General features: G+C 37.7%; 1 protein-coding gene across 5 annotated transcripts in view; it reads right to left on the reverse strand.

Moving 5' to 3' along the window:
- The window catches only part of LOC123556421 (transcription initiation factor TFIID subunit 1-like), a 75,666-nt gene continuing 52,387 nt past the window's right edge, over positions 1–23,279 (reverse strand). For all 5 annotated transcript variants that reach the window (XM_053542629.1, XM_053542632.1, XM_053542628.1 and 2 more), the window contains 13 exons: positions 18,450–18,548; positions 15,169–15,261; positions 14,271–14,355; positions 14,002–14,069; positions 13,531–13,650; positions 12,363–12,455; positions 10,409–10,561; positions 8,747–8,870; positions 4,496–4,611; positions 3,948–4,028; positions 3,206–3,290; positions 2,640–2,761; positions 1–1,440 (listed from right to left, as the gene is read on the reverse strand). In XM_053542629.1, coding sequence (XP_053398604.1) covers positions 1,198–1,440; positions 2,640–2,761; positions 3,206–3,290; positions 3,948–4,028; positions 4,496–4,611; positions 8,747–8,870; positions 10,409–10,561; positions 12,363–12,455; positions 13,531–13,650; positions 14,002–14,069; positions 14,271–14,355; positions 15,169–15,261; positions 18,450–18,548 — 1,482 coding nt within the window. In that variant the 3' untranslated portion in view covers positions 1–1,197. The remainder of the gene's footprint in view (positions 1,441–2,639; positions 2,762–3,205; positions 3,291–3,947; positions 4,029–4,495; positions 4,612–8,746; positions 8,871–10,408; positions 10,562–12,362; positions 12,456–13,530; positions 13,651–14,001; positions 14,070–14,270; positions 14,356–15,168; positions 15,262–18,449; positions 18,549–23,279) is intronic.

The raw sequence follows: 23,279 nt of genomic DNA on the forward strand, positions 1-23,279 counted from the left end.
TATATGCAATAAAAGTGAAAATGAAATAGCGCTGTGAAGTTTTACTTCTATCTCAGTTTTCAACCAATTAATCACTTCAGATTGTAAGATCGGGTCGGCAGTGCCTTCAGGGAAGTATGCCAACATTTGAAATATTGTAACTTGAAAAAATATTCGCTCGATGCCCTCAAGTCTCAACATGATTCATAACAACAGCATTGTGAGCTGTAAACACAGTTCATGTTGTGTTAAGTCACAACACAAAACATGACATCTATTTTACAATGATTCACAGATCTCCAACAGCTTCATATAGTCAAGTATATATATTAAAATGAAGCACATTCACATGTACCAGCACTCAACTTTTAGCCAGTTTCTTAATTAAAAACTTTACATGCATGTAAAGTTCAGTAGTAATCAACTTTATCTTCTTGTTCAATCTAATAGTAATACATCCATGCCTGATATCTATTTTGAATGCTTCACATGAACAAAACTTCCTTCGAACCACCTATTAACACTAACAAATATTTCCCAGTGCCAGAACACGCCTGTAAACTGTTGCAGATCACAGCTAAAATATGTCAAAGAACTGCTTACAGATCACTACTAAAACACACCTATGAACTGAACAACTAACATGCCTGTGAACTTTTTGCATGTCACAACTAACAGACCTGTTGTGAACTGTTTGCAAGTCACCGCTAAATCGCACCTGTGACCTTTTTGCATGTCACAACTAACAGACCTGTTGTGAACTGTTTGCAAGTCACTGCTAAAACGCACCTGTGAACTGTTTGCAAGTCACGGCTAAAATGCACCTGTGAACTGTTTGCATGTCACAACTAACAGATCTGTGAACTGTTTGCAGGTCACTGCTAAAATGCACCTGTCAACTGTTTACAGTCTGTTTCATATTTTCCTAGTATGAATCCAATCTTTTCTGTTTCTCTTTCCTGAATTGGTGAGCTTATCCTGCTTTTTATTAAAACAGTTCCTGCAGTTGTAGGTAAGTCAGAACGTCTGTATTGCACAAGTTGAGTACACATTCTCAGATATTATGAGCTGTGTACTGAAATAGGTTCATATGTCAAATTTACCTAAACATAGTACATATACTTGACACTACACTTTTCTCCATGTTCATAATCTGTGACCTGACAACTGCTTCAGCCTCTTACTTATCACTTCAATTGTCAGGTCAACCATTTCAGATTATTGCAGGAATTCTTCTATATCAAATCCCTCATTAGAATCTTCTCCCTGGTCGTTAGCCTGACCTTCATTCTCGCTCTCTGATTCCGATACCTCAAGGTCATTGTTGAGAACAGTATCCATTGGTTGATCCTCCAGCTGATTCTGTTCCTCCTCGGCTGCCGCTTGACTAGCAAGAGCACTGTGACGGAAAAACTCGGACGGATCAAAACTGTTCTCATCCTCTAGCTGTGGAGGCTGTACCTGCAAGTATATAAATACACATGACCTTTCTCATTTCTTTCATCAAAAATTAATGTCTATATAAAACCATGTATGAATGTAACCTTTTTGCTTTAGTCATACATTCTGACAACAGAAACTGTCATTATTTTTTAATGTTTGCAGTTTTTCTAAAAAGTAACCAGTATTAAGAAGATAACAACAAGCAAGTAACAGTTTCCTTATGTCTGAGTTGAAACCAACAGAGACAAGTTTATTTGTCAAAAGTTCTGTACAGAACTCAGGTCCTACTGTGAGTAACACTCACAACACTTGACTAGGCAGTAAGACACCCTAACATACTGTGCTGACCATTTCAGGTAGATGTTTGACTTACCTGATACTGTGCTGACCATTTCAGGTAGATGTCTGACTTACCTGATACTGTGCTGACCATTTCAGGTAGATGTTTGACTTACCTGATACTGTGCTGACCGCTGCAGGTAGATGTCTGACTTACCTGATACTGTGCTGACCGCTGCAGGTAGATGTCTGACTTACCTGATACTGTGCTGACCGCTGCAGGTAGATGTCTGACTTACCTGATACTGTGCTGACCGCTGCAGGTAGATGTCTGACTTACCTGATACTGTCGTGACCACTGCAGGTAGATGTCTGACTTACCTGATACTGTCGTGACCACTGCAGGTAGATGTCTGACTTACCTGATACTGTTGTGACCACTGCAGGTAGATGTCTGACTTACCTGATACTGTTGTGACCACTGCAGGTAGATGTCTGACTTACCTGATACTCTTGTGGCCAATGCAGGTAGATGTCTGACTTACCTGATACTGTAGTGACCATTGCAGGTAGATGTTTGACTTACCTGATACCACTGCAGGTAAATGTTTGACTTATCTGATACTGTTCATGACCATTGCTGGTAGTTGTTTTTTTTTGTTGGGTTTAATGTCGCACTGACACAATTATAGGTCACCACCGACCTTCCGTAAGCCAGCTTGATGGCTTCCTCACATGAAGATTTCAAAGCCTTGACTGAGGCTCGAACCCACATCGGTGAGGGGAAAGTAATTTGAAGTGAGCAACCTTAACCATTTGGCCATGGATGCCCCCTGCAGGTAGTTGTTTGACTTACCTGATACTGCTGTGACCACTGCAGGTAGATGTTTGACTTACCTTATACTGTCGTGAACATTTCAGGTAGTTGTTTAACTTACCTGATACTGTTGTGACGCAGCAGACTCCATGCAACTCTGTTCATCCTCCATGTAAGTATATCCTTGCTGTACAAGATCCTCCTGGGTGTTCTTCTCATCTTCAGAATCATCACTTAATTTACCTGTAACATGAGTTCTTATACCTTAATTCACTTGTAACATAAACAGAGTTCCCATTCCTCTTTTACCTAAACCATTCATCAAAAATATCTATATATCTGGTGAAAAGTAGTCAATAATTCCTCTTTGAGAATTTTCTAACTGATTTTTCTTATCACCTTAAGTACCATATTTGAATACCATTAAGAAAGTAGATTGTTTCTGGACCTCACTTGTTAAAAGGCCTGTCTTGTTTTTGTTTTGTTTTTTTAAATTTTAGTCATAACTTGATTGATTGAGAACAATTCTTATCCTTTAAAAAAACTGTTAGTTGTATTACTAACATTTTCATTGTAATAGGATATGCTCTTTGTTCCTTGCAAACACAGTAGTTTTTAAGTTCTGTAACCTTTCACCCAAACATTTTCTTAATTCTGTTCCGGCTCAAAATAAGAACATTTTCTTACCAAGTATATCATTTTCTTCCTCCATTCTGTCTGGTGTGACATCCATGTCACCTTCAAAAGCTTCACGCTTCATTTCCTTCTTTACCTGAACAATATATACAAAAGCTTTCTTTGTATCAAAGTTAAATGCTGATTTGTAACTGTACATTACTTTAGTAATAGTTTGTTTCAACATTCATACATATTTCATAATTGTTTGATCTCTGCAACCAGTATTCTTTAAGCTGGATGGCAATGAAATTTTAGCAAATATTATATATATTAAGACCACTTTTACATACAAAAGATCTAGCAGATTAAACATCTGGCCATTTCGCTGATATTTTTAGTTATTCATATTTCTGGTTACAGATTTCAGACAATCAGTGGTAAAAATGTGTCTTTCCAAATTAAATTTGTTTGAAAAGCTTGGCTCATTCATTAAAAAAAAGAGACTGATTTATGACCCCCAAAAAACTTTGTTTCTGGAGATGCATTTCTAAATACCCAATGAGTGGAATAGATCTTTATTGTTGGAAGTCATTTTTTGACATTGCTATTTACTGTTAGCAGGTAATTTTCTACGAAATAAATAATTGCCTTAAGCCACTGCCAGTGGCAGTTTGGAGTGTTCATGCTCACAAAGAAATGCAAGCAATAAATCAGAGATTTATCTTAGGACTGCAATGCTGTTACACTTGTAAATTAAGTTAGGTATAAACAATGAAATTACTGACTATACTTGTAAAACAGCCAATCTTACCTTTTTCCTGGTAAATGAGTCTTCGTCTCCTTCTATATCAACAAAGTCCGAGTCAGACATGCTCACTCCTTGGAAATATGGCTGAAATTGACAATATTTACTAAATAACTATCTCTTGAGCAGTATAACTACTGCCTAAAAGTACAGGTCATTTTGCAAAGCTAAGCATTATTCATACTGCCCACAGTACTATTAAGAATGCAGCAGACTTTTGTTGTTTAAAGGGGTCTACATGGCTAAGTGGTTAAGGTTGCAGACTTCAAATCACTTGCCCCTCACTGATGTAGGTTTGAAACACCTTGCTTGGGACACAGAATTTTTCATGTGATAAGCCATCCAGCTGGCAGTCTGAAGTTTAAATATTAAACGATCAAATTAGATCTAATATTGATAATCCTATTCATTTAAATCTGTGAAACTCATCCACATACTTCATTATTTCACAGTGAAACCTATGGAAGTGTCACCATTATCACATTATATATTTTCTGAAATAATCCAATATAATACAGTACTAGAGAAGGGACAGACACATCTTCCACATATACCTGTGAATCTTGTGTAACACCTGTGTTCGACTCATCCATCTCTGTATATTCCTTGATAGTTACACCTTCTTTAGAGGTGCCCATACTGTAGCTGTCCAGTGACTCATTGTCTAGACCTGTAATATAATAGTTGCATCCATTATAAACATGCAATACAAAGTCCCCTACTAGAAGGCACCTAATTTTTTCTACTACAGTATTACATAATGAACTGATATATGTCAATGATGTATAAACGATATTGTATTATACAATGTATATACAATATGTTATGATAAAACTTTTGGATTAAAATTTGCATATACAACAAGAGCTGTCCGTAAGACAGCGCACTCCACTTTTCGGCGATTTGACAGTAAAATGAATTTATTTCTCAATAAGAGACCTCTACTTTAATAGGAAGATACACCAAGATATAACAAGAGCACTGCCTTGCGGGTGCTGACGCTCATCTGATTTTTTTGTATAATAGAAATATTGTCCTACCCATGATTTTCTAAGTCCAAAAAGGGCCATTATTCTTGCAAAAAGCAGGATGGAGTTATGTTTCTTGATGTACAAAGTCAGCTTATGATGGTGAAAAACTGTTGCAAGATTCAAAGCAATAGCTTTGATAGTTTATGAGAAAAGCTGACCTAAACATACAAGAGGGTCATGATGACTCTGGATCGCTCACCTGAGTAATATGAGCTACATGTTTCAAATGTCAAACTGATGTTAAAATATTAAGAAAGTCAGTAGGTCACATTCATGGTCAATGAAATTCAGTTTTACGATTTGTGTGCAAAACTGTGTATGTCATCAAAATTTAAAGGCTGTATCTTAAAAAACAAGAAAGTAGGTCAGTAGGTCAAGGTCACAGTCAAGTGACATCATATTACTTGGGGTCATCAGGTAATTATAATTAAACAGTCTTGGAAATAGGATCAGATGATTTTTTAAGTATTTTTCCTATATAACTCAAATAATAACTAAGTGACCCCAGGGCGGGGCCTCTTTTAACCCCAGGGGCATAATTTGAACAATTTTGGTAGAGGACTACTAGACAATGCATCATACCAAATATCAAAAGCCTAGGTCATATGGTTTCAGACAAGAAGATTTTTAAAGCTTTTTCCTATATGTCTATATAAAACTTGGGACCCCCAGGGCAGGGCCTCTTTTCACCCAAGGGGTACAATTTGAACAATTTTGGTTGAGGACTATAAGACAATGTTACAAAGCAAATATCAAAGGTCTAAGTGTTGTGGTTTCAGACAAGAAGATTTTTAAACTTTTTTTCCTATAGAAGTATTTGTAAAACTTTGGACCCCCGGGGCGGGGCCATATTTGACCCTAGAGGGATAATTTGAATAGTCTTGGTAGAGGACCACTAGATGATGCTACATACCAAATATCAAAGCCCTAGGCCATGTGGTTTTGTACAAGAAGATTTTCAAAGTTTTCCCTATATAAGTCTATATAAACCATGTGACCCCCGGGGCGGGGCCGTATTTGACCCTAGGGGGATAATTTGAACAATCTTGGTAGAGGACCACTAGATGATGCTACATACCAAATATCAAAGCCCTAGGCCATGTGGTTTTGTACAAGAAGATTTTCAAGGTTTTCCCTATATAAGTCTATATAAACCATGTGACCCCCGGGGCCGGGCCATATTTGACCCTAGGGGGATAATTTGAATAATTTTGGTAGAGGACAACTAGATGATGCTACACACCAGATATCAAAGCCCTAGGCCCTGTGGTTTTGGACAAGAGGATTTTTAAAGATTTTCCTTTCGGTTGCCATGGCAACCAGAGTTCTGCATGGAATTCAATTCTTTGAATAATTTTGAATGGGGGCCACCCAAGGATCATTTCTGTGAAGTTTGGTGTAATTCTGCCCAGTGGTTTTCAAGAAGATTTTTTTAGAAATTGTTGGCGCACGCTGGACGACGGACATCAAGCGGTCACAATAGCTAAAAACTTAACCAAGAAATCTGATTTTCTATGTCCAAAAGGGACAATAATTCTTGAAAAAAGCAGGATGGAGTTATGTTTCTTGATGTACACGGTCAACTTATGATGGTGAACAAGTGTTGCAAGTTTCAAAGCAATAGCTTTGATAGTTTAAGAGAAAAGTTCACCTAAACATAAAACTTAACCAAGAAATCTGATATTTTCTAAGTCCAAAAGGGGCCAAAATTCTTGCAAAATGCAGGATGGAGTTATGTTTCTTGCTGTACAGGGTCAGCTATTGATGGTGAACAAGTGTTGCAAGTTTCAAAACAATACCTTTGATAGGAGAAATGCTGACCTAAACATAAAACTTAACCAGGCCGACGCTGAGGCCGACACCGATCAAGTGATGACAATAACTCATCATTTTTTTCCAAAAAATCAGATGAGCTAAAAAAGTAAAAATATAATCTATTTATAGTAACAACAAAGGGAGGTAATTATTAAAACCTCATGGTGGTGAACATTTGTGCCAAGTTACATCAAAATCCCTCTGCATGAAGAAGAAATGCTCTGGACAAAGTCATTCTTAAATTTAACCTTTGACCTCTAAGTATGATCTTGACCTTACACCTAGGGACCTTGTTCTTGCGCATGACAATCCATCTCATTTGTGCCAAACTACATCAAAATCCCTCCACGAATGAAGAAGAAATACTCCGGACAAAGTCATTTTTGTATCTGACCTTTGGCCCCTAAGTGTGTCCTTGAGATTAGACCTAGGGCCCGGGTTTTGCGCATGACATGATGCCTCATCCAAGGGAATACTTGTGCCAACTGAGCTTTAAATCCAGTCTTGCAGACAAAGTTATAGACCAGACAGGAAAAAATCCTATTGACCTTTGATCTCAAAGTGTGACGTTGACCTTAAAGCTAGGGTTCTGGGTGTTGTGCATGACATGTCCCCTCATCAAGGGGAACATTTATGCCAAGTAATACTGTAATCCCTTGATGCATGACAGAGTTCTGGAATGGACAGGAAAAAGCCCTGTTGACCTTTGACCCCCCAATTGTGACCTTGACCTTTGGGTCAGGGGTCCTGGTTTTGCCCATGACACGTCACCTCATCATGGGGAACATTTGTGCCATGTGACATTAAAATCCTTTAATGAAGGACAGAATTATGGACTGGACATGAAACAGACCCTGTTCATGCCGTGTTAACATTTGACTGTTAAGTGTGACCTTGACCTTTGAGTTAGGGGTTTAGACGTTGTGCATGCCACATCGACTTATTATGAGTTACATTTGTAATATTAAAATCCCTTCATGGAAGGAAGTATTATGGAGCAGACAGGAAAAAAGCCCTGTTGACCTATGACCTCCAATTAAGACCTTGACCTTTGAGCTAGGGGTTGGGGTCTTGTGCATGACACATCGTCTCATCATGGGGAACATTTGTGCCAAGTAATATTAAAGTCCCTTCATGGATGACAGAGTTATGGACCCGACACGAAATTGCGGACAGAATGACGGAAAAGCGCATTCCTATAGTCCCCGAAACTGGTTTCCAACCAGTAGGGGACTTATGTCACAGCAACATCAAAATTTTACAATTATCACTGCCACTTGGCTTCCTTTTGCCAGTCTATTCACAGATATTTTGTGATCACATACTAATTCTTTTCAGGCTATTTTGTATTTTTTTGAGAAAAAGAAAAACATTACCGGGTACCTGCAATTATAGGTTATGGTTTCTTATATTGAAATTCTCATTCTAGCATAAAACTGCTGTTATTGCCACTTTTTGGGGGTCTTTTAACAGTAGAGAAAATGTGTGTTTAAGGCGAGATTCTCGTGCTCACATGCTGTTTTAACACCTTTTTATATATATTCACATTCTGTGGCAAAGCATAAACCTATAACAGCCCCAAAACGAAAAATTCAAAAGGAAATGACGTCAACCTGAAAAAACAATGTAGACTTTACCACACATTTCATGGAAATTTAATGACGCAGAGGGACCTTCTGGATTCCGCAGATGTTATAACACAAAAAAGCATGTTATCCCTACAACAGATTATGTGTAACCTAGATCTGTCAAGCAGAGAACTTGTTAGGTTATTTTAATGTGTAAACAGTGAATTACCCTACTGTAGAATAGATGTTTTAACTAGCAAGAATAAGAATTAACTACATGTATAAATAAATAGACTTTAGGGATGCTGTTCAGTACAATTCCATTCTGGAAAACTTATGAGATCCTGTCCTTTTCTACAACCAGAAAAACACACAATATAAACCTACAAACCTTGTGCAAGATCATCATGTGTGATGGATGTACCAGTAACAACACTCTCCGATTCTGCAGCCTCCAATGCAGCCTCCTGGGCAGCCCGGATATCTTTCTCCAACTGGGTTATGGTCTCATCATTCTAAAGTTAACATGAAGAGCTTTTTCTTTTACTTGCTATACAGAACTTAGAAACAGAAAAATATACATTATTCAGATATTTGGCCGAGACCCGATGATGTGTCCGAGCAAAGGAAAGTGCATGATTTATCAGAGTTCTAGCTAAAAATGTCTGACTGTATTTAGATATTGAAAATGAAATTGAAGGTCCTGCATATTCTCCAAACAACATATCATCTGTAAAAACAGGTTTCATAAAAAATGCTCTTGTACTGTTAAAGTTATAAAATCTGTGAAAGGATCCTTTGGAAGCACATAATGCTACCAATCAACATAACAGCAGACTTGGTTTGACTCAACCTGTTTATAAGAGGTAATGAAACATGCAGTGCCCTCAAGCTCCTAGCGCCAGCTTAGGCGGGATTCAATTATAGCAAAATTGAATGCTCTCCATGATCCAAAAGGACCAGAAAATGTAACAACACATGATCTGTCTTTTGTAAATGATCAATTGACAGACAGATGGTTGAATGAACTGATAATCTGACAAAATAAAATAGGTATGAGCCGTGCCATGAGAAAACCAACATAGTGGGTTTGCGACCAGCATGGATCCAGACCAGCCTGCGCATACGCGCAGTCTGATCAGGATCCATGCTGTTCCCTAACAGTTTCTATAATTGCAATTGGCTTTAAAAGCGAACAGCATGGATCCTAACCAGACTGCATTGATGGGCAGGCTGGTCAGGATCCATGCTGGTCGCAAACGCACTATGTTGGTTTTCTCATGGTGCGACTCAATTATGCATATTGTCCATGTTGCCTTCTTTTTATGTCCCGGGTTTCATGACAAATTCTCTTGTATTTTTACAGTTATGGAAGAATCTGCCATTTGTGACTGGTGACTGAACAGGGAGATGGATGAATGGACAAACAGAAAAAACAACAATATACCCATCTTCTTTAAAGAGAAGCATAATAATATGAGCCGTGCCATGGGAAAACCAACATAGTGGGTCTGCGACCAGCATGGATCCAGACCAGCCTGCGCATCCGCGCAGTCTGGTCAGGATCCATGCTGTTCGCTAACAGTTTCTCCAGTTCCAATAGGCTTTAAAAGCGAACAGCATGGAGCCTGACCAGACTGCGCGGATGCGCAGGCTGGTCTGGATCCATGCTGGTCGCAAACCCACTATGTTGGTTTTCTCATGGCGCGGCTCATATAATTATGTGTATCATCCCCTTTTCACTTTCTTTTTATGCACCAAGTTTCATTAAAAATTGTCTTGTACTTTTAAGTCATTACAGGATCCACATTTTTGTCATAAATTTGGATTATGTTGACATAGCAACCACAGAGTTTCAAGATTAAACATTTTGTAGTTTTAATGTAATAGCAAGATCTGACTTTGCCACTTTTTGTCACTTGAAAAAACATCATTTAATTTAACTGTCTTTGAACTGCATCAAATTCATTTTGTCTCTTACTGTTAAGTAAATATTCTTTTAAAACCCAATGTAACATCTATCTAAACTCTTAAAACCAACAATGACACCTACCTCCTGAATGGCAGACCTACATACATCCAGCATTTTCTTAGCTGTAGTGGTGAAGGCATGGTCCTTGCCATTATACCTGATACTATTGTCTAAGATCAACTGTATATCTCCAATAAACCCCTCCTTACTCTGGTACTGGTGACTCTGAATTTTCTGTAGTCAAAAATATATTATTAACATGCAACACAGATAAAACAAGAGTGCCAGAATGTCACAATATACGCCCGTCACAGCAAATTTCTTTACACTAGCACCTGTATTTGCAAATGGAATTTTAATTTTCTAGTTGTTTACAATGTTTTGTTTTTTAAAAATTATTGTAATTCTTTTATTTTTCTAAGTCTACAAAAAAAATCCTTACCAGGTAGAGATACCTTAAAATACACCCAAAATTTGAAAGTAACATCAATGTTGTACCACAGAAAAGTGGTCTTGGTTTTTCCCTACGGTCAATTATAAAAAAGTTACAATGTAAGTTATTTATAGTAACAACAAAGGGAAGTTAATCTTTAAAGAGAAAAAAAAAAAAAAAAAAAAAAAAAAAAAAATTAAAAAAAAAAAAATTACGAGTCCACAAAAAAATCCTTACCAGGTAGAGATAGCTCAAAATACACATTAGAACTGGATGTAACATGCATGTTGTACTACAGAAAAGTGGTCTCGATTTTTCCCTACGACTTGTAATGAAAAAAGTTACAATATAAGCTATCTATAGTAACAGCAAAGGGAAGTAATTCAAAAGAAGGGACCAGTGCATGACACTCCTTCTCATGATGGTGTACAATTGTGCCAAGTTACATCAAAATCCCTCCATGCATGAAGTAGAAATGCTCCGGACAAAGTCATTCTTGTATCCGACCTTTGGCCTCTAAGTGTGACCTTGACCTTAGACCTAGGGACCTGGTTTTTGCGCATGACACTCCCCCTCATTATGGTGAACAACTGTGCCAAGCTACATCAAAATCCTTCCATGCATGAAGAAGATATGCTCCGGACAAAGTCATTCTTGAATTTTTCATTCTTGTATCCTTTGGCCTCTAAGTGTGACCTTGACCTTAGACCTAGGGATCTGGTTTCTGCGCATGACACTCCGTCTCATGATGATGAACAATTGTGCCAACTTTCATCAAAATCCCTCCATGCATGAAGAAGATATGCTCCGGACAAAGTCATTCTTGAATTTGACCTTTGACCTCTAAGTGTGACCTTGACCTTAGACCTAGGGACCTGGTTCTTGCGCATGACACTCCGTCTCATGATGGTGAACAACTGTGCCAAGTTTCATCAAAATCCCTCCATGCATGTAGAAGATATGCTCCGGACAAGGTCTGTGGACGCCGCCCGCTCACCCGCCCATCCGCCCGCCAGGGGCGTTCCCATAATACGTCCCGTTTTTCAAACGGGCGTATAAAAACTTATATTACAAACAACAAAACTGAAATATCACAAATTATATGGGTCAGTGTATATAAAAACAATTATGCCATAATTCTTCTCGCAAATAATGGAACTCCCGAGAAAAATCCAAAATGGTCTTCACCATAGAAACTGCTGCATGATCTTTTAAGGTAAAGGTTACTTCAAAAATATGTACCCACTGGTCAAGCATCAAGAAATATTGTTTGTCTGAATGCAATTTTGTAACTGTAAGAATAAAACTAATTTATTTATTTATTTTGTTGGGTTTAACGTTGCACCGACACAATTATAGGGCATATGGTGACTTTCCAGCTTTGATCATAGATGAAGACCCCACCGACGAACCACTGACCTTCCGTAAGCCAGCTGGATGGCTTCCTCATATGAAGAATTCAATGCCCCACATGAGGCTTGAACCCATACTGATGAGGGGCAAGTGATTTGAAGTCAACAACCTTAACAACTCGGCCACAGAGGCCCCGAATAAAACTAAATCTGATAACATTAAACACAAGATACACATATAAAACAGTACCTTTAATATGGAGGCAAGGTCCATTGGCTGCTCTATGACATCATAGTAATCCTTGATGATTTTTTTGTTTACTGGATTTTGGAATGGCCATGTCTGAAATACACAAGTGCAAAAGATATATATGTACACCTTATATATTTAAACATAACACTTGTGAAATGACTGACATAGGTTGTAGTACTGACAAAGTTGCCAATGACACAGAACTATATAATATATTATAGAGAGTATAATATGCAGCGGAACAATTTTAGGTGCCAATGTCATCACAACTATATACACAGATAGCTTAAAAATGCAACTATACAAGGGTAGTTGACAATGGCACCTGAACTATATACCAAGTTGTAAATGGCTCCAGAACTAAATTTTGGGAGTGAAATTGCAGCTAAACAATAATAAAATTCCAAATCGCACCAGAAATACAAAACCAAACAAGAAGCAGCGTTCAATAAACGCTTGGTGTCCCCGGTGGCATCCTTGTCGATACAAAGCAACCTAAGTCCAAAACGAAGTCAAGTTCAAGGTCAAACTGAGGTCAGGTGATGTCTGAAGATGAGGAATTGTCACAGGTTACATCTGCATTAGTATCAAGTCATTCTAGTAAGGGATATTGATGCTAGAAGAAACAGTCCCATTTGGTTAACCAAGAGATGGCCCATATAAAGCAACCTAAGTCCAAAATGAGGTCAAGTTCAAGGTCAAACTAATGTCTGAAGATGAGGAATGGTCACAGGTTACATCTGCATTAGTATCAAGTCACTGTAGTAAGGGGTATTGATGCTAGACGAAACGGTCCCATTTGGTTAACCAAGAGATGGCCCATATAAAGCAACCTAAGTCCAAAATGAGGTCAAGGTCAAACTGAGGTCAGGTGATGTCTGAAGATGAGGAATGGTCCCAGGTTACATCTGCATTAGTATCAAATCATTCTAGTAAGGGGTATTGATGCTAGGCGAAACGGTCCCATTTGGTTAACCCCGTACGGACGGACGAACAAACGGACGGACAGGACAATCACTAGATGCCGGGGGCATAAAAATATAGCAAAACAATTCCTTTATTGGGCAAGACATCTGGCATTCATTCTGTACCATCACTGTAAGCGATCTGACGCTGATGTTCAAAGAAGATGACAAGGAAATAATGTATTGGTAACTTTACTCACATTGTCGACCAGTTTGATTCTGTTGAGTATATTTTCCAGGATGAAGGAGAAGGCCACCTGATCATTGTCATCCAGCAGTGGGTTTATAGCTTTCTCTAGACGCATTAACTTATCTTCTTTCTGTAATGATCAAAATGTTATTTGTGATTTAGTTTCCAATGAAGACTTTACTATCAGCAGCTGTAAGTGTCTTGCTTAGATTAAGGAAAAGACATGAAGTAGTATCAGCAGCCAGTGGGATAGACCTTACAGTGTAACAGCTCTATAGGTAACAAATTATAAATATAGTATTTTGAAAATAACACTTGCTACATGAAACTTGTTATGGAAGAAGTACTAATTTGGTCATTACCACGGCACAAGGTTATAATAACAGAACATGTTTGAACCACAATTAACACCGATTTGGTATTGAGATATGCCAGCTTTAAATATACACATATTGCACAACTTAAGACAGAGAGGCCCTACCTCTGCCAGTCTCCTGAGACAGTGGTCTAACATACTCTGTGCTGTCATAGTCAGGGTACTCTTTGGACCTGAAATCATCAAATCAAACATGTGTAACAATACTATAAACAAATGTCCTGTTTATTTCCAAATTCAATCAAAATATCAAAGCAATGATATTCAAATGTATCTCATACAACTTTCAACTTAAAAAAATGGTATAAATCTCCATTTCAACAACAATGTATTTCTACTTTATTGAATTCACTTCAAGTTCATGTTACACATACCATTATACAAGCTACTATTCTTCATAATCAAATTTACATCCAACAGAAAATCCTCTCTTGACTTGTACTTCTTTGCTCTCAAATTCTGAAATGAAAAAGAACAATTTTCCATTTTAACAAATCAAAAACTGTCCTGAGCAGGGTAGAAATACAAGCTCCTTTTATAGATTGACAATTTATTTTTCTGGGTTTAACGCAGTTTTCCACAGTATCTCAGTCATGTAATGACGGGCAGCTAACCTAACCAGTGTTCCTGGCTTCTGTATCAGTACAAACCTGTTCTCCCCAAGTAAATGCCAACTTCCCCACATGAATCAGAGATGGAGGAAGGATGATTTCAGACACAATGTCTTTCATCAAATCATCATGGAAAACATACGCCCCGCCCGGGGATCGAACTCACGACCCCGCGATCTGTAGACCAATGCTCTCCCTACTGAGCTAAGGGTGTGGGCTTTAATAGATTGACAAGAAAGATCAAATCTGCCACAATTTATTTTGCATCTTACTTTGATTCTTTCCTTATAACTTATTATACTCCCTTCATAAAAGTTCCTAATCAAACAATTTCAGTTATTTATCAATATACAAAGACATTCAAAATGGAAATGCATTTAAGGCCACCAATGCCCCGAATATGAATGCTCTGACTTAGAACTGCAAAATTCAAACAGCCGTATTGGTTTACCGCAAATCTAAACTATTGAAATTTTGAAAGCACTTTATAAATGTACATGTAACTAACCTGAGAACAGTATATAGGAAGCTCTGTGTCTGAAATTTGTGACAAAAAGAACCACTAAAATATGCAATTCCTGGTAACAAAAACAAACCCAGTTTGATAGCTAAATGTTTATCCTTTCACTACCATGCTTTACAATATCTGTATCAACCATACCTCTCTAATATGTTGGAGATCCATGGGTTCCTTGACAATCTTGAAGTAATCTGGAACATTTTTGGCACTAACTGGGTATAAAAATGGGTGGGTCTACAAAAACATTAAAAGAATTAATGAGTTAACAAGCACATACATATTTCAAAATAACACAATACATTATCTAACTTCCTTCTCTTCAATGTTAGAATTTCAACTGGACAAGAGGCAATGTACATCTTGCTGAAAAAATATCTTATTTACAATGAAAAATACTAAAATACAAAATCTCTTATCTGCAAAGTTTAAAGCACTACTATTTAATTACCTGGATATCTAATAAAGCTCGAAGTTAAAGAATACATCAGTATTAGTTGCAAGTTTCTATTTCCTACATTTTGAAAGCCTGTCTCATATTAAAGATGATAACCTATTTCAAAATCAGGAACTTCTATCGCCAAGTGGTCAAGGTCCCAAACTTCAAATCAACTGCCCTTTTCCAGCTAAATGTGGGTTTGAAACCCCACTTACGAGGCAGAGTTCTTTGAAGCAGGAAAATTATTCATCAGGAAGGGTAAGTGATTCTGCCTCAGCACCTGTGCCTTAACTCATGCCTTAATTTCTTTTACCAGTATCTAGGCTGGAAAGTCAACATCTGACTTAAACTTGTGACAAAAACCAAACAAATCAACAACAAGAGGGTCATGATGACCCTGGATCGCTCACCTGAGTAATATGAGCTACATGTTTCAAATGTCAAACTGATGCTAAAATACTAAGAAAGTAGGTCAGTAGGTCAAATTCATGGTCACTGAAAGTGAGTTTTAAGATCAGCATGCAAAACTGTACATGTCATCCAAATTTCAAGGCTTAAAAGACAAGAAAGGTCAGTAGGTCACATTCATGGTTACTAAAAGTCAGTTTTAAGATCAGTGTGCTAAACTGTACATGCCATCCAAATTTCAAGGCTGTATCTTAAAAAACAATAAAGTAGGTCAGTAGGTGAAGGTCACAGTCAAGTGATCCCTAATCGCTTGGGGTCATCAGGTAATTATAATTAAACAGTTCAGGAAATATGATCTGATACTTTTTGAAGTATTTTTTCCTATATAACTCGTATAACAAGTGACCCCCAGGGTGGGGCCTATTTTCACCCAGGGGCATAATTTGAACAATCTTGTTAGAGATCCACTAGGCAATGCTAAATACCAAATATCAAAGGCCTAGGCCTTGAACTTTCAGACAAGACAGGGTTTTTTTTCGGCCGTTTTTATAGCCGTTATTGGGCTATATTCCCAATGCCAAAAAGTTTTTTTCCCAAAATGAGTGCAAAAATTCCCAATCTACATTCTGAAAAAAAAAATCATCAAAATTGCACAAACATTGACCAAATTATGGACAATTTTGTAATGGCAGTATGTTAAAGAGGTTGTACAATGTGAAACAAGTGTATGAGAAAGTGCTTAAACACATCCTTACTATATCCTACGGGACTAAATATTTCCCAATCTGGAATATATACTCGTCAAAATTCCCAATTTTGGGGGTATAGGCTATGTTCCCAAAACAGCAAGAAAAAACCCTGCAAGAAAATCTTTATTTTTTTCCCTATATAAGTCTATGTTAAACTTGGTACCCCCAGGGCAGGGCCTCTTTTCACCCCAGGGACATTATTTGAACAATTTTGGTAGAGAAACACTAGGAAAGGCAACATACTAAATATCAAAAGCAAAGGCCTTGCAGTTTCAGACAAGAAGAGTTTTAAAGTTTTTTCCTATATAAGTCTATGTAAAACTTGGGACCACCGGGGCAGGGCCTCTTTTCACCCAAGGGGCATAATTTGAATAATTTTGGTAGAGGACCACAATGCAATGATACATACAAAATATCAAAGGCCTAGGTCTTGCGATTTTGGACAAGAAGATTTTTAAAGTTTTTTCCTATATAAGTCTATGTAAAACTTGTGAGCCCTGGGGTGGGGCCTCTTTTCACCCAAGGGGCACAATTTGAACAATCTTGATAGAGGACCATAAGATGATGTCACATGCCAAATATCAAGGCTCTATGCCTTGAGGTTTTGGACAAGAAGATTTTTAAAGTTTTTCCTTTCGGTTGCCATGGCAACCAGAGTTCTGTATGGAATTCAATTCTCTGAAAAAATTTGCAAGGGGGCTACCCAATGATCATTCCTGTTAAGTTTGGTTTAATTCTGCCCAGTGGTTTTCTAGGAGAAGATTTTTTAAGACTAGATGCCCACGGGCAACATGTCGGGCCCGCCAGCTGTCAAAAGGACTGGGAGTTGCACATGACACTCCTTGTCTCATTAAGGCAAACATTTGTGCCAAATAAAAAAGAGATTGCAAAAAGTTACAATAAAATTCTAAGTCCACACAAAAATCCTCACCAGTAGAGATAGGTCAAAATACACCTGAAAATTGGATGTAACATGCATGTTGTACTACAGAAAAGTGGTCTTGATTTTTCCCTACCACCAGTAATAAAAAGGTTATGAATATAAGCTATTTATAGTAACAAAAAAGGGAAGTAATTCTATGATCTTGCGCATGACACTCTGTCTCATGATGATGACAATTGTGCCAAGTTACATCAAAATCCCTGTATGCATCAAAAAGAAATGCTCCAGACAAAGTCATTCTTGTATCTGACTTTTGACTTCTGTGACCTTGACCTTAGACCTAGGGTCCTGGTTCTTGCGCATGACACTCCGTCTCATGGTGGTGAACATTTGTGCCAAGTTACATCAAAATTCCTCCATGCATGAAGAAGAAATGCTCCGGACAAAGTTGTCATTCTTGTATCCTTTGACCTCTAAGTGTGGCCTTGACCTTAGACCTAGGGACCTGGTTCTTGCGCAAGACACTCCGTCTCATGATGGTGAACAATTGTGCCAAGTTACATCAAAATCCCTCCATGCATGAAGAAGAAATGCTCCGGACAGTCATTTTTGAATTTGACCTTTGACCTGTAAGTGTGACCTTGACCTTTGAGATAGGAACCTGGTGTTTGCGCATGACAATCTGTCTCACTGAGGTTAACATTCATGCCAAATATAAACAAGATTGCTCCATGCATGTCAAAGTTATGGTCTGAACAAACAAATCCGGATGGACGCACGGACGCAAGCACATACACCGAACAGCCATTGGACAACTATGTCTTCACTTCCACAAGCGGGCTCGACAAAAATGTTGATGGAAGGACGATGCACGACGGACATTGAGTGGTCACAAAAGCTCACCATGAGCCTTTGGCTCAGGTGAGTTAAAAATGTTAAAACTTACATTTGGCATATCTCTCATTTCATTGAGCACCTGTTCAAATATGCTTGACATGGTAACCACAGGATCAGCTCTCCTTCTGTTGGCTGACTGTCGAGGCTTCTATAATATAAATTATTTCCTTAAAATAATTTCATTTATTCCTCGAGACTTAAAATGTTTGTTAGTTGCTAAGGATTCGGGATTAATCGGCCTTTATTATTCAGTTGAACTGGTTCTCGTTTTGTTAATACAGTACTGATGTGCATGTTCAGCGAGCCGAGAACACAGCCAGTTGTTCGATATAAAAGCAAAAAGCCGTGCAGATTTCTCACATTGCGTCTGAAAGGGCGAATAGACCGTTATTATACACTGACAGAATCTACAGTTCTTCTACATGTCGTTCAGTAAAGATAAACTTAAAGTAATCTTAAATTGAGATGCCGCATGAACGTGTTAGACCTAAACGACAAGCCGGGAAAAGGAAGGACGAAGGTCACAGGCAAAATGTAAGAGCAAAATCGTCAACAACAGGAATATCACCATAGGACGAGAGGAGAGAAACAAAAGGCCGGCCAGGAACGAGGTGCGGAATCAGATACCACCAAATGACCTTGGAGCACGAGGGACCGGTAATTGTGCAAACGATATCGAGAAGGAAGAAACAGACAGTTACAAGATAATGCTGGTGGGTGTATTGATAATATTATTGATTTTTAAGTATTTTTACATGGTTCGGGTATTTCACAAGACTATGTCATGGTTAGAGGTAAAATTTCAAGGAGGGTGTGGCGGTGTAAGTGTATAGGTCATCTATACTAGGCTCGTCTGTATGGTCAGCATGTCTAATATTGAACAAAAAGTTACAGTCTGTAGGAAGATGCGCAAATTAAATCATACCTTCTGTTAGTCTTACCAGTGTCTTATTGGCGGCACATCTGCTTTCCTCCCTTGAACAGATTTTCAGAGACGAATATATCAATTTGGCATTATTGCCGGTCAAAGGGGGCACTTAGTTATCAAAACGTTTTTTGTAAGAAAGACATTTTAGACTGTCTACCGACGGTCAGGCTGAAAACACTCGGGCAGAATTATTCTATATGCAGTGGTCGTAAGCGTTCATTATTTATGCGGCGACATATCTAACCAATCAGTGATAAAGTTCAGAAAATGCTTTGTTACATGTACAAGTTTTAGCATGGCGTGTGCTCGGTGGGCAGTTTCAGTTGCGTCGGGTGATATCGCCCGCATCCTGGTCTTAAAACATAACAGACTTGTGGTGGCGATGTGTGCAGGTTAATGACGCAGCGGAAACGGTTCGGGCGAGTACACGTCACTGCATGTGCAATTACTTCATTAATATTCAAATTTTCCATAAAAAAGCACATACTTCGCTCCACATTCGGGAGTGTCCTGCAGTCAGTATAACTTTTCAGTGAAGTATCAAAACCCACATCCCGGGATAATTTGCAAGTAGAACATTTCAGAGACATTTTGAGGGTCAAGATTGGGGTCGCGCCCGGAGATGAAGTTCAAATGAAATTTCGTCTCAGAGCTCAAAAAAAAAAAAAGAAATATCGATATAGTTAACTTAGCAAATTCACCGGTCAAAGTAGACTATATCGACCCAAAATAACAGCTGTTAAATTTCTAAAATAGGTCAAGATCTAGGTCAAGGGACTTGTCATCAAAAACGCAAAACGCATACCGTCTAGTACGTTTAATAGTCTTCTCTGCTAACACAAACACTGGACTGACACAGAAAGTTTTTATTTGATACAACACTTCCTTTTGAGGAATGGATAACATTGCAAAATTTGCTAGGATTTAAAGATACGCCACAAAATACCTGTATTCTTTTGTATTTCCACGACGGTAGTTTTACATGATTTGCATGAAAAGATTGAAATATACAAGTATTTAGTAACAAGTTGACGGTGACATAGATTAGGCCAAAACAAGGCGTTTAATGACTTAATACTATATTTAATCAATGTAACAATATGTACAGAAATTAGTGTATTAAGTTAAATTTCGAACACATTTGGTTTCTTCAATGTAAAGTAGTCATTCTATGCTATGCTCTTAAAACTATGATGATAAGAGATTGATTGAATAAGTTTTTGCATACGAAGCTGTAAAACTCATTTATTTAAGGAAGGGCCTTGATTATCCATCATGGCTGTATATTACTTGTAATTTAAGAATGATTTTCATGAAGTTTCCGTGGTTAAAAAGAAAAGGTTACTAGGTCGTGGTGGGCATTTAAGAATTTTGTGTTGGAATCAAACATGAAATCAGGCAAACAGCAGAACTATCTAGACGATTTTACTGGAGGTGGTTTTTGCGGCTTTAAAAGTATTTAAGGATTTGATAGCAGTTGGCAAACGAAAAAACAAAGCAATAATGATTGAAATTTTGGGTTCAGAGCCTGATTTGTAGACCTACAGATGGTGATCCGAATTCTGACCACTACATTTCAGAAAGTAAATTAAAAAAAAAACAAACAAAAAAAAAACGATTGTTTCACAGAATAATTTTTATTCAGGACTGCAAATGTATGTGGATTGTTTCGTCTCTGCTTCATCCGGCTCATTCTGTTGATTTAGCAAGCCTATCACCACATAAGGGTTGAGATTTATTTAGATTTAACAATACTAGGATTCTTGCGATATTACAGTCGGTATACCCGTTTTTTTTTTTTTTTTTTTTTTTTTTTTTTTTTTTTTTTTTAGGACTATTTTTGGACTACCAATCAGGGTAAACAGTTGTTTTTTCTGCAAATGCTTGGGGTGAAGGTTTGGATTAAAGGTCATTGGTGTCACGCAAACTGTTGCCTGACACGTGGCATAAATGTGGCATAACTTCCGATAGAATTGTTCTAGAACTATTATATTATTCCCCATTTATCTGGGGTACCGACTTGTCGAATAAAGAAATCAAATTCAGTGGCGATTATGTTTGGGTGCCTTCATATAAATATTTTATTCAAAACCAATCACGTGCCTGGTCGTTTTAATGGCATTTGAAATGGCCTGCTTCGCCTTCAAATTGAAAAGATCAAGACATTCTTTATTTAGAACAAAGAAGCATAAAATACACATTTTATTTCATTGGTCGGAAATCTCTACCGATTCTCTGATAATGTGTAGCACTGCTTTTAAAAGCATTTGAAATATTTCGACAATTATAACCGGTAAAAGTATAGCCTATACTTAGTGAATACGTCATCATGTTTATTCATGACGTATGGTTTAGTGTAAGGGTTCTCATCAAAGTTTATCATACCTTACGAGCATTATTTTCATTAGTTTTTATATGAGAGTGTTTTAAAGTAATCTATTACAGGGTTGTCATACGGAATCAATTCATTTTTGCGGCGGTAGACATAAACCTGTTTTATTGCAGATTTATTATAACTACGAATAAAGGATGTTTTACAGTTGTTTTCATATTAGCCTATTTGGCAGGCCACCTATTCAGATTAATTAAGTGTACTGGTAGATTCAAAGCGTCGGTGGGATCCGGTATTTAGAGAAGAGGCTGACCTGTCTTTTACGGACAGTATTTGGTTATACGTTTAATAAATTCTAAGACAAATCAGAAAGGGGATTTTATTTTGTTGAAAATACAAAACGAAACCCGTGTAGCTTGCCCATAATTCCATTAATTTAACGCGATTCTATGAAATATTAAGATACTATTTTCTTATGGGCAATATCCCCGAGTCAAACATTCAAAAGACCAAATAGTTCAAGCAGTTTCTGAGAAAATGTTCATCGCTACCGACGCTTTACATGCTAGAGGTTTAAATTTATGACAATTTTTTCACAATTTAGACACAAATTCAAATAAAAACTTGTGTGTGCCAAAAGTTGATACAATTCTTCATTGATTTAGGTAAACTATTAAACAATATCCGAAATTACGAATTTTGGTGATTTGAAACTATGTATGTACTTTTACCATGTATACACGCAAATAAAACAAATAATTTTTCATGACTACTTACTGTGATTCAGAAGTTCTGACGTCACAAATAACCTAACATCGAATTATTTTGTTAAGATCTAGTTTGCCCAAGATTTTTACGGTTAACCAAATCACACTATAATGTGTTATGCCACAGCAACTTTTTTCCCGGTAAAATGTTGTTCAGATTTATGCTATTAGGGATAAGTGCATCAATACGCTTAATTAGTTTTTCCTGTACGTACTGATCATTCGTATTAGAAATATTACAGTATCTTTCGGTAACACCGCGTGATATTTTCGACTCCAGCGGTTGGCTGGCCGTGTGGATTGAATGTTTACCTATATTTTATGCGTTCGCTATAATTTCTTTCGCGCGGATTCATTGCATTTTACTTGAGATTTGCCGCGGTCACAGAGATGCTTTAATAGAAAATTGTAAATGTCTAATATTTCTTTGTGTTGATTTTTTGGGGGATAAATTTTTGCAAAATTTATTGTGGCGGAAAAAATCAATAAATCGAGAGGAGACGGGACGCATGGTGTTTGTTAAACAGCTTTCTAGCACTGAGTGTTTGGTAGCAGCTCTTGACTTGCTTCGTGGCATCGTTTGGTGCGGAGCCGTGGTGAGCTGAGGTCTGCTGTCATACATTCGGGTGTGGTCCGTGTGCTGGGTGCCGTCTGCGGTTTTTAGGGGTCATCGCATCGCGTGTTGTCTCATGCTTGCGCCTGGTCTCCTCTCGCTTGAAGATTTGAGCGGCCAAAAACATGCCAACTTAACTTTTCAATGTTTTTCTCAGATCTATTGATGCATTTACCTTAGCAGATGTAGAATATATTAATTTAGAAATCAAGTATTTTAAGTCATTTGTTCGTCATAAT

The sequence above is a fragment of the Mercenaria mercenaria genome, chromosome 5 (genome assembly GCF_021730395.1).
Source record: "Mercenaria mercenaria strain notata chromosome 5, MADL_Memer_1, whole genome shotgun sequence".
NCBI lineage: Eukaryota > Metazoa > Mollusca > Bivalvia > Venerida > Veneridae > Mercenaria > Mercenaria mercenaria.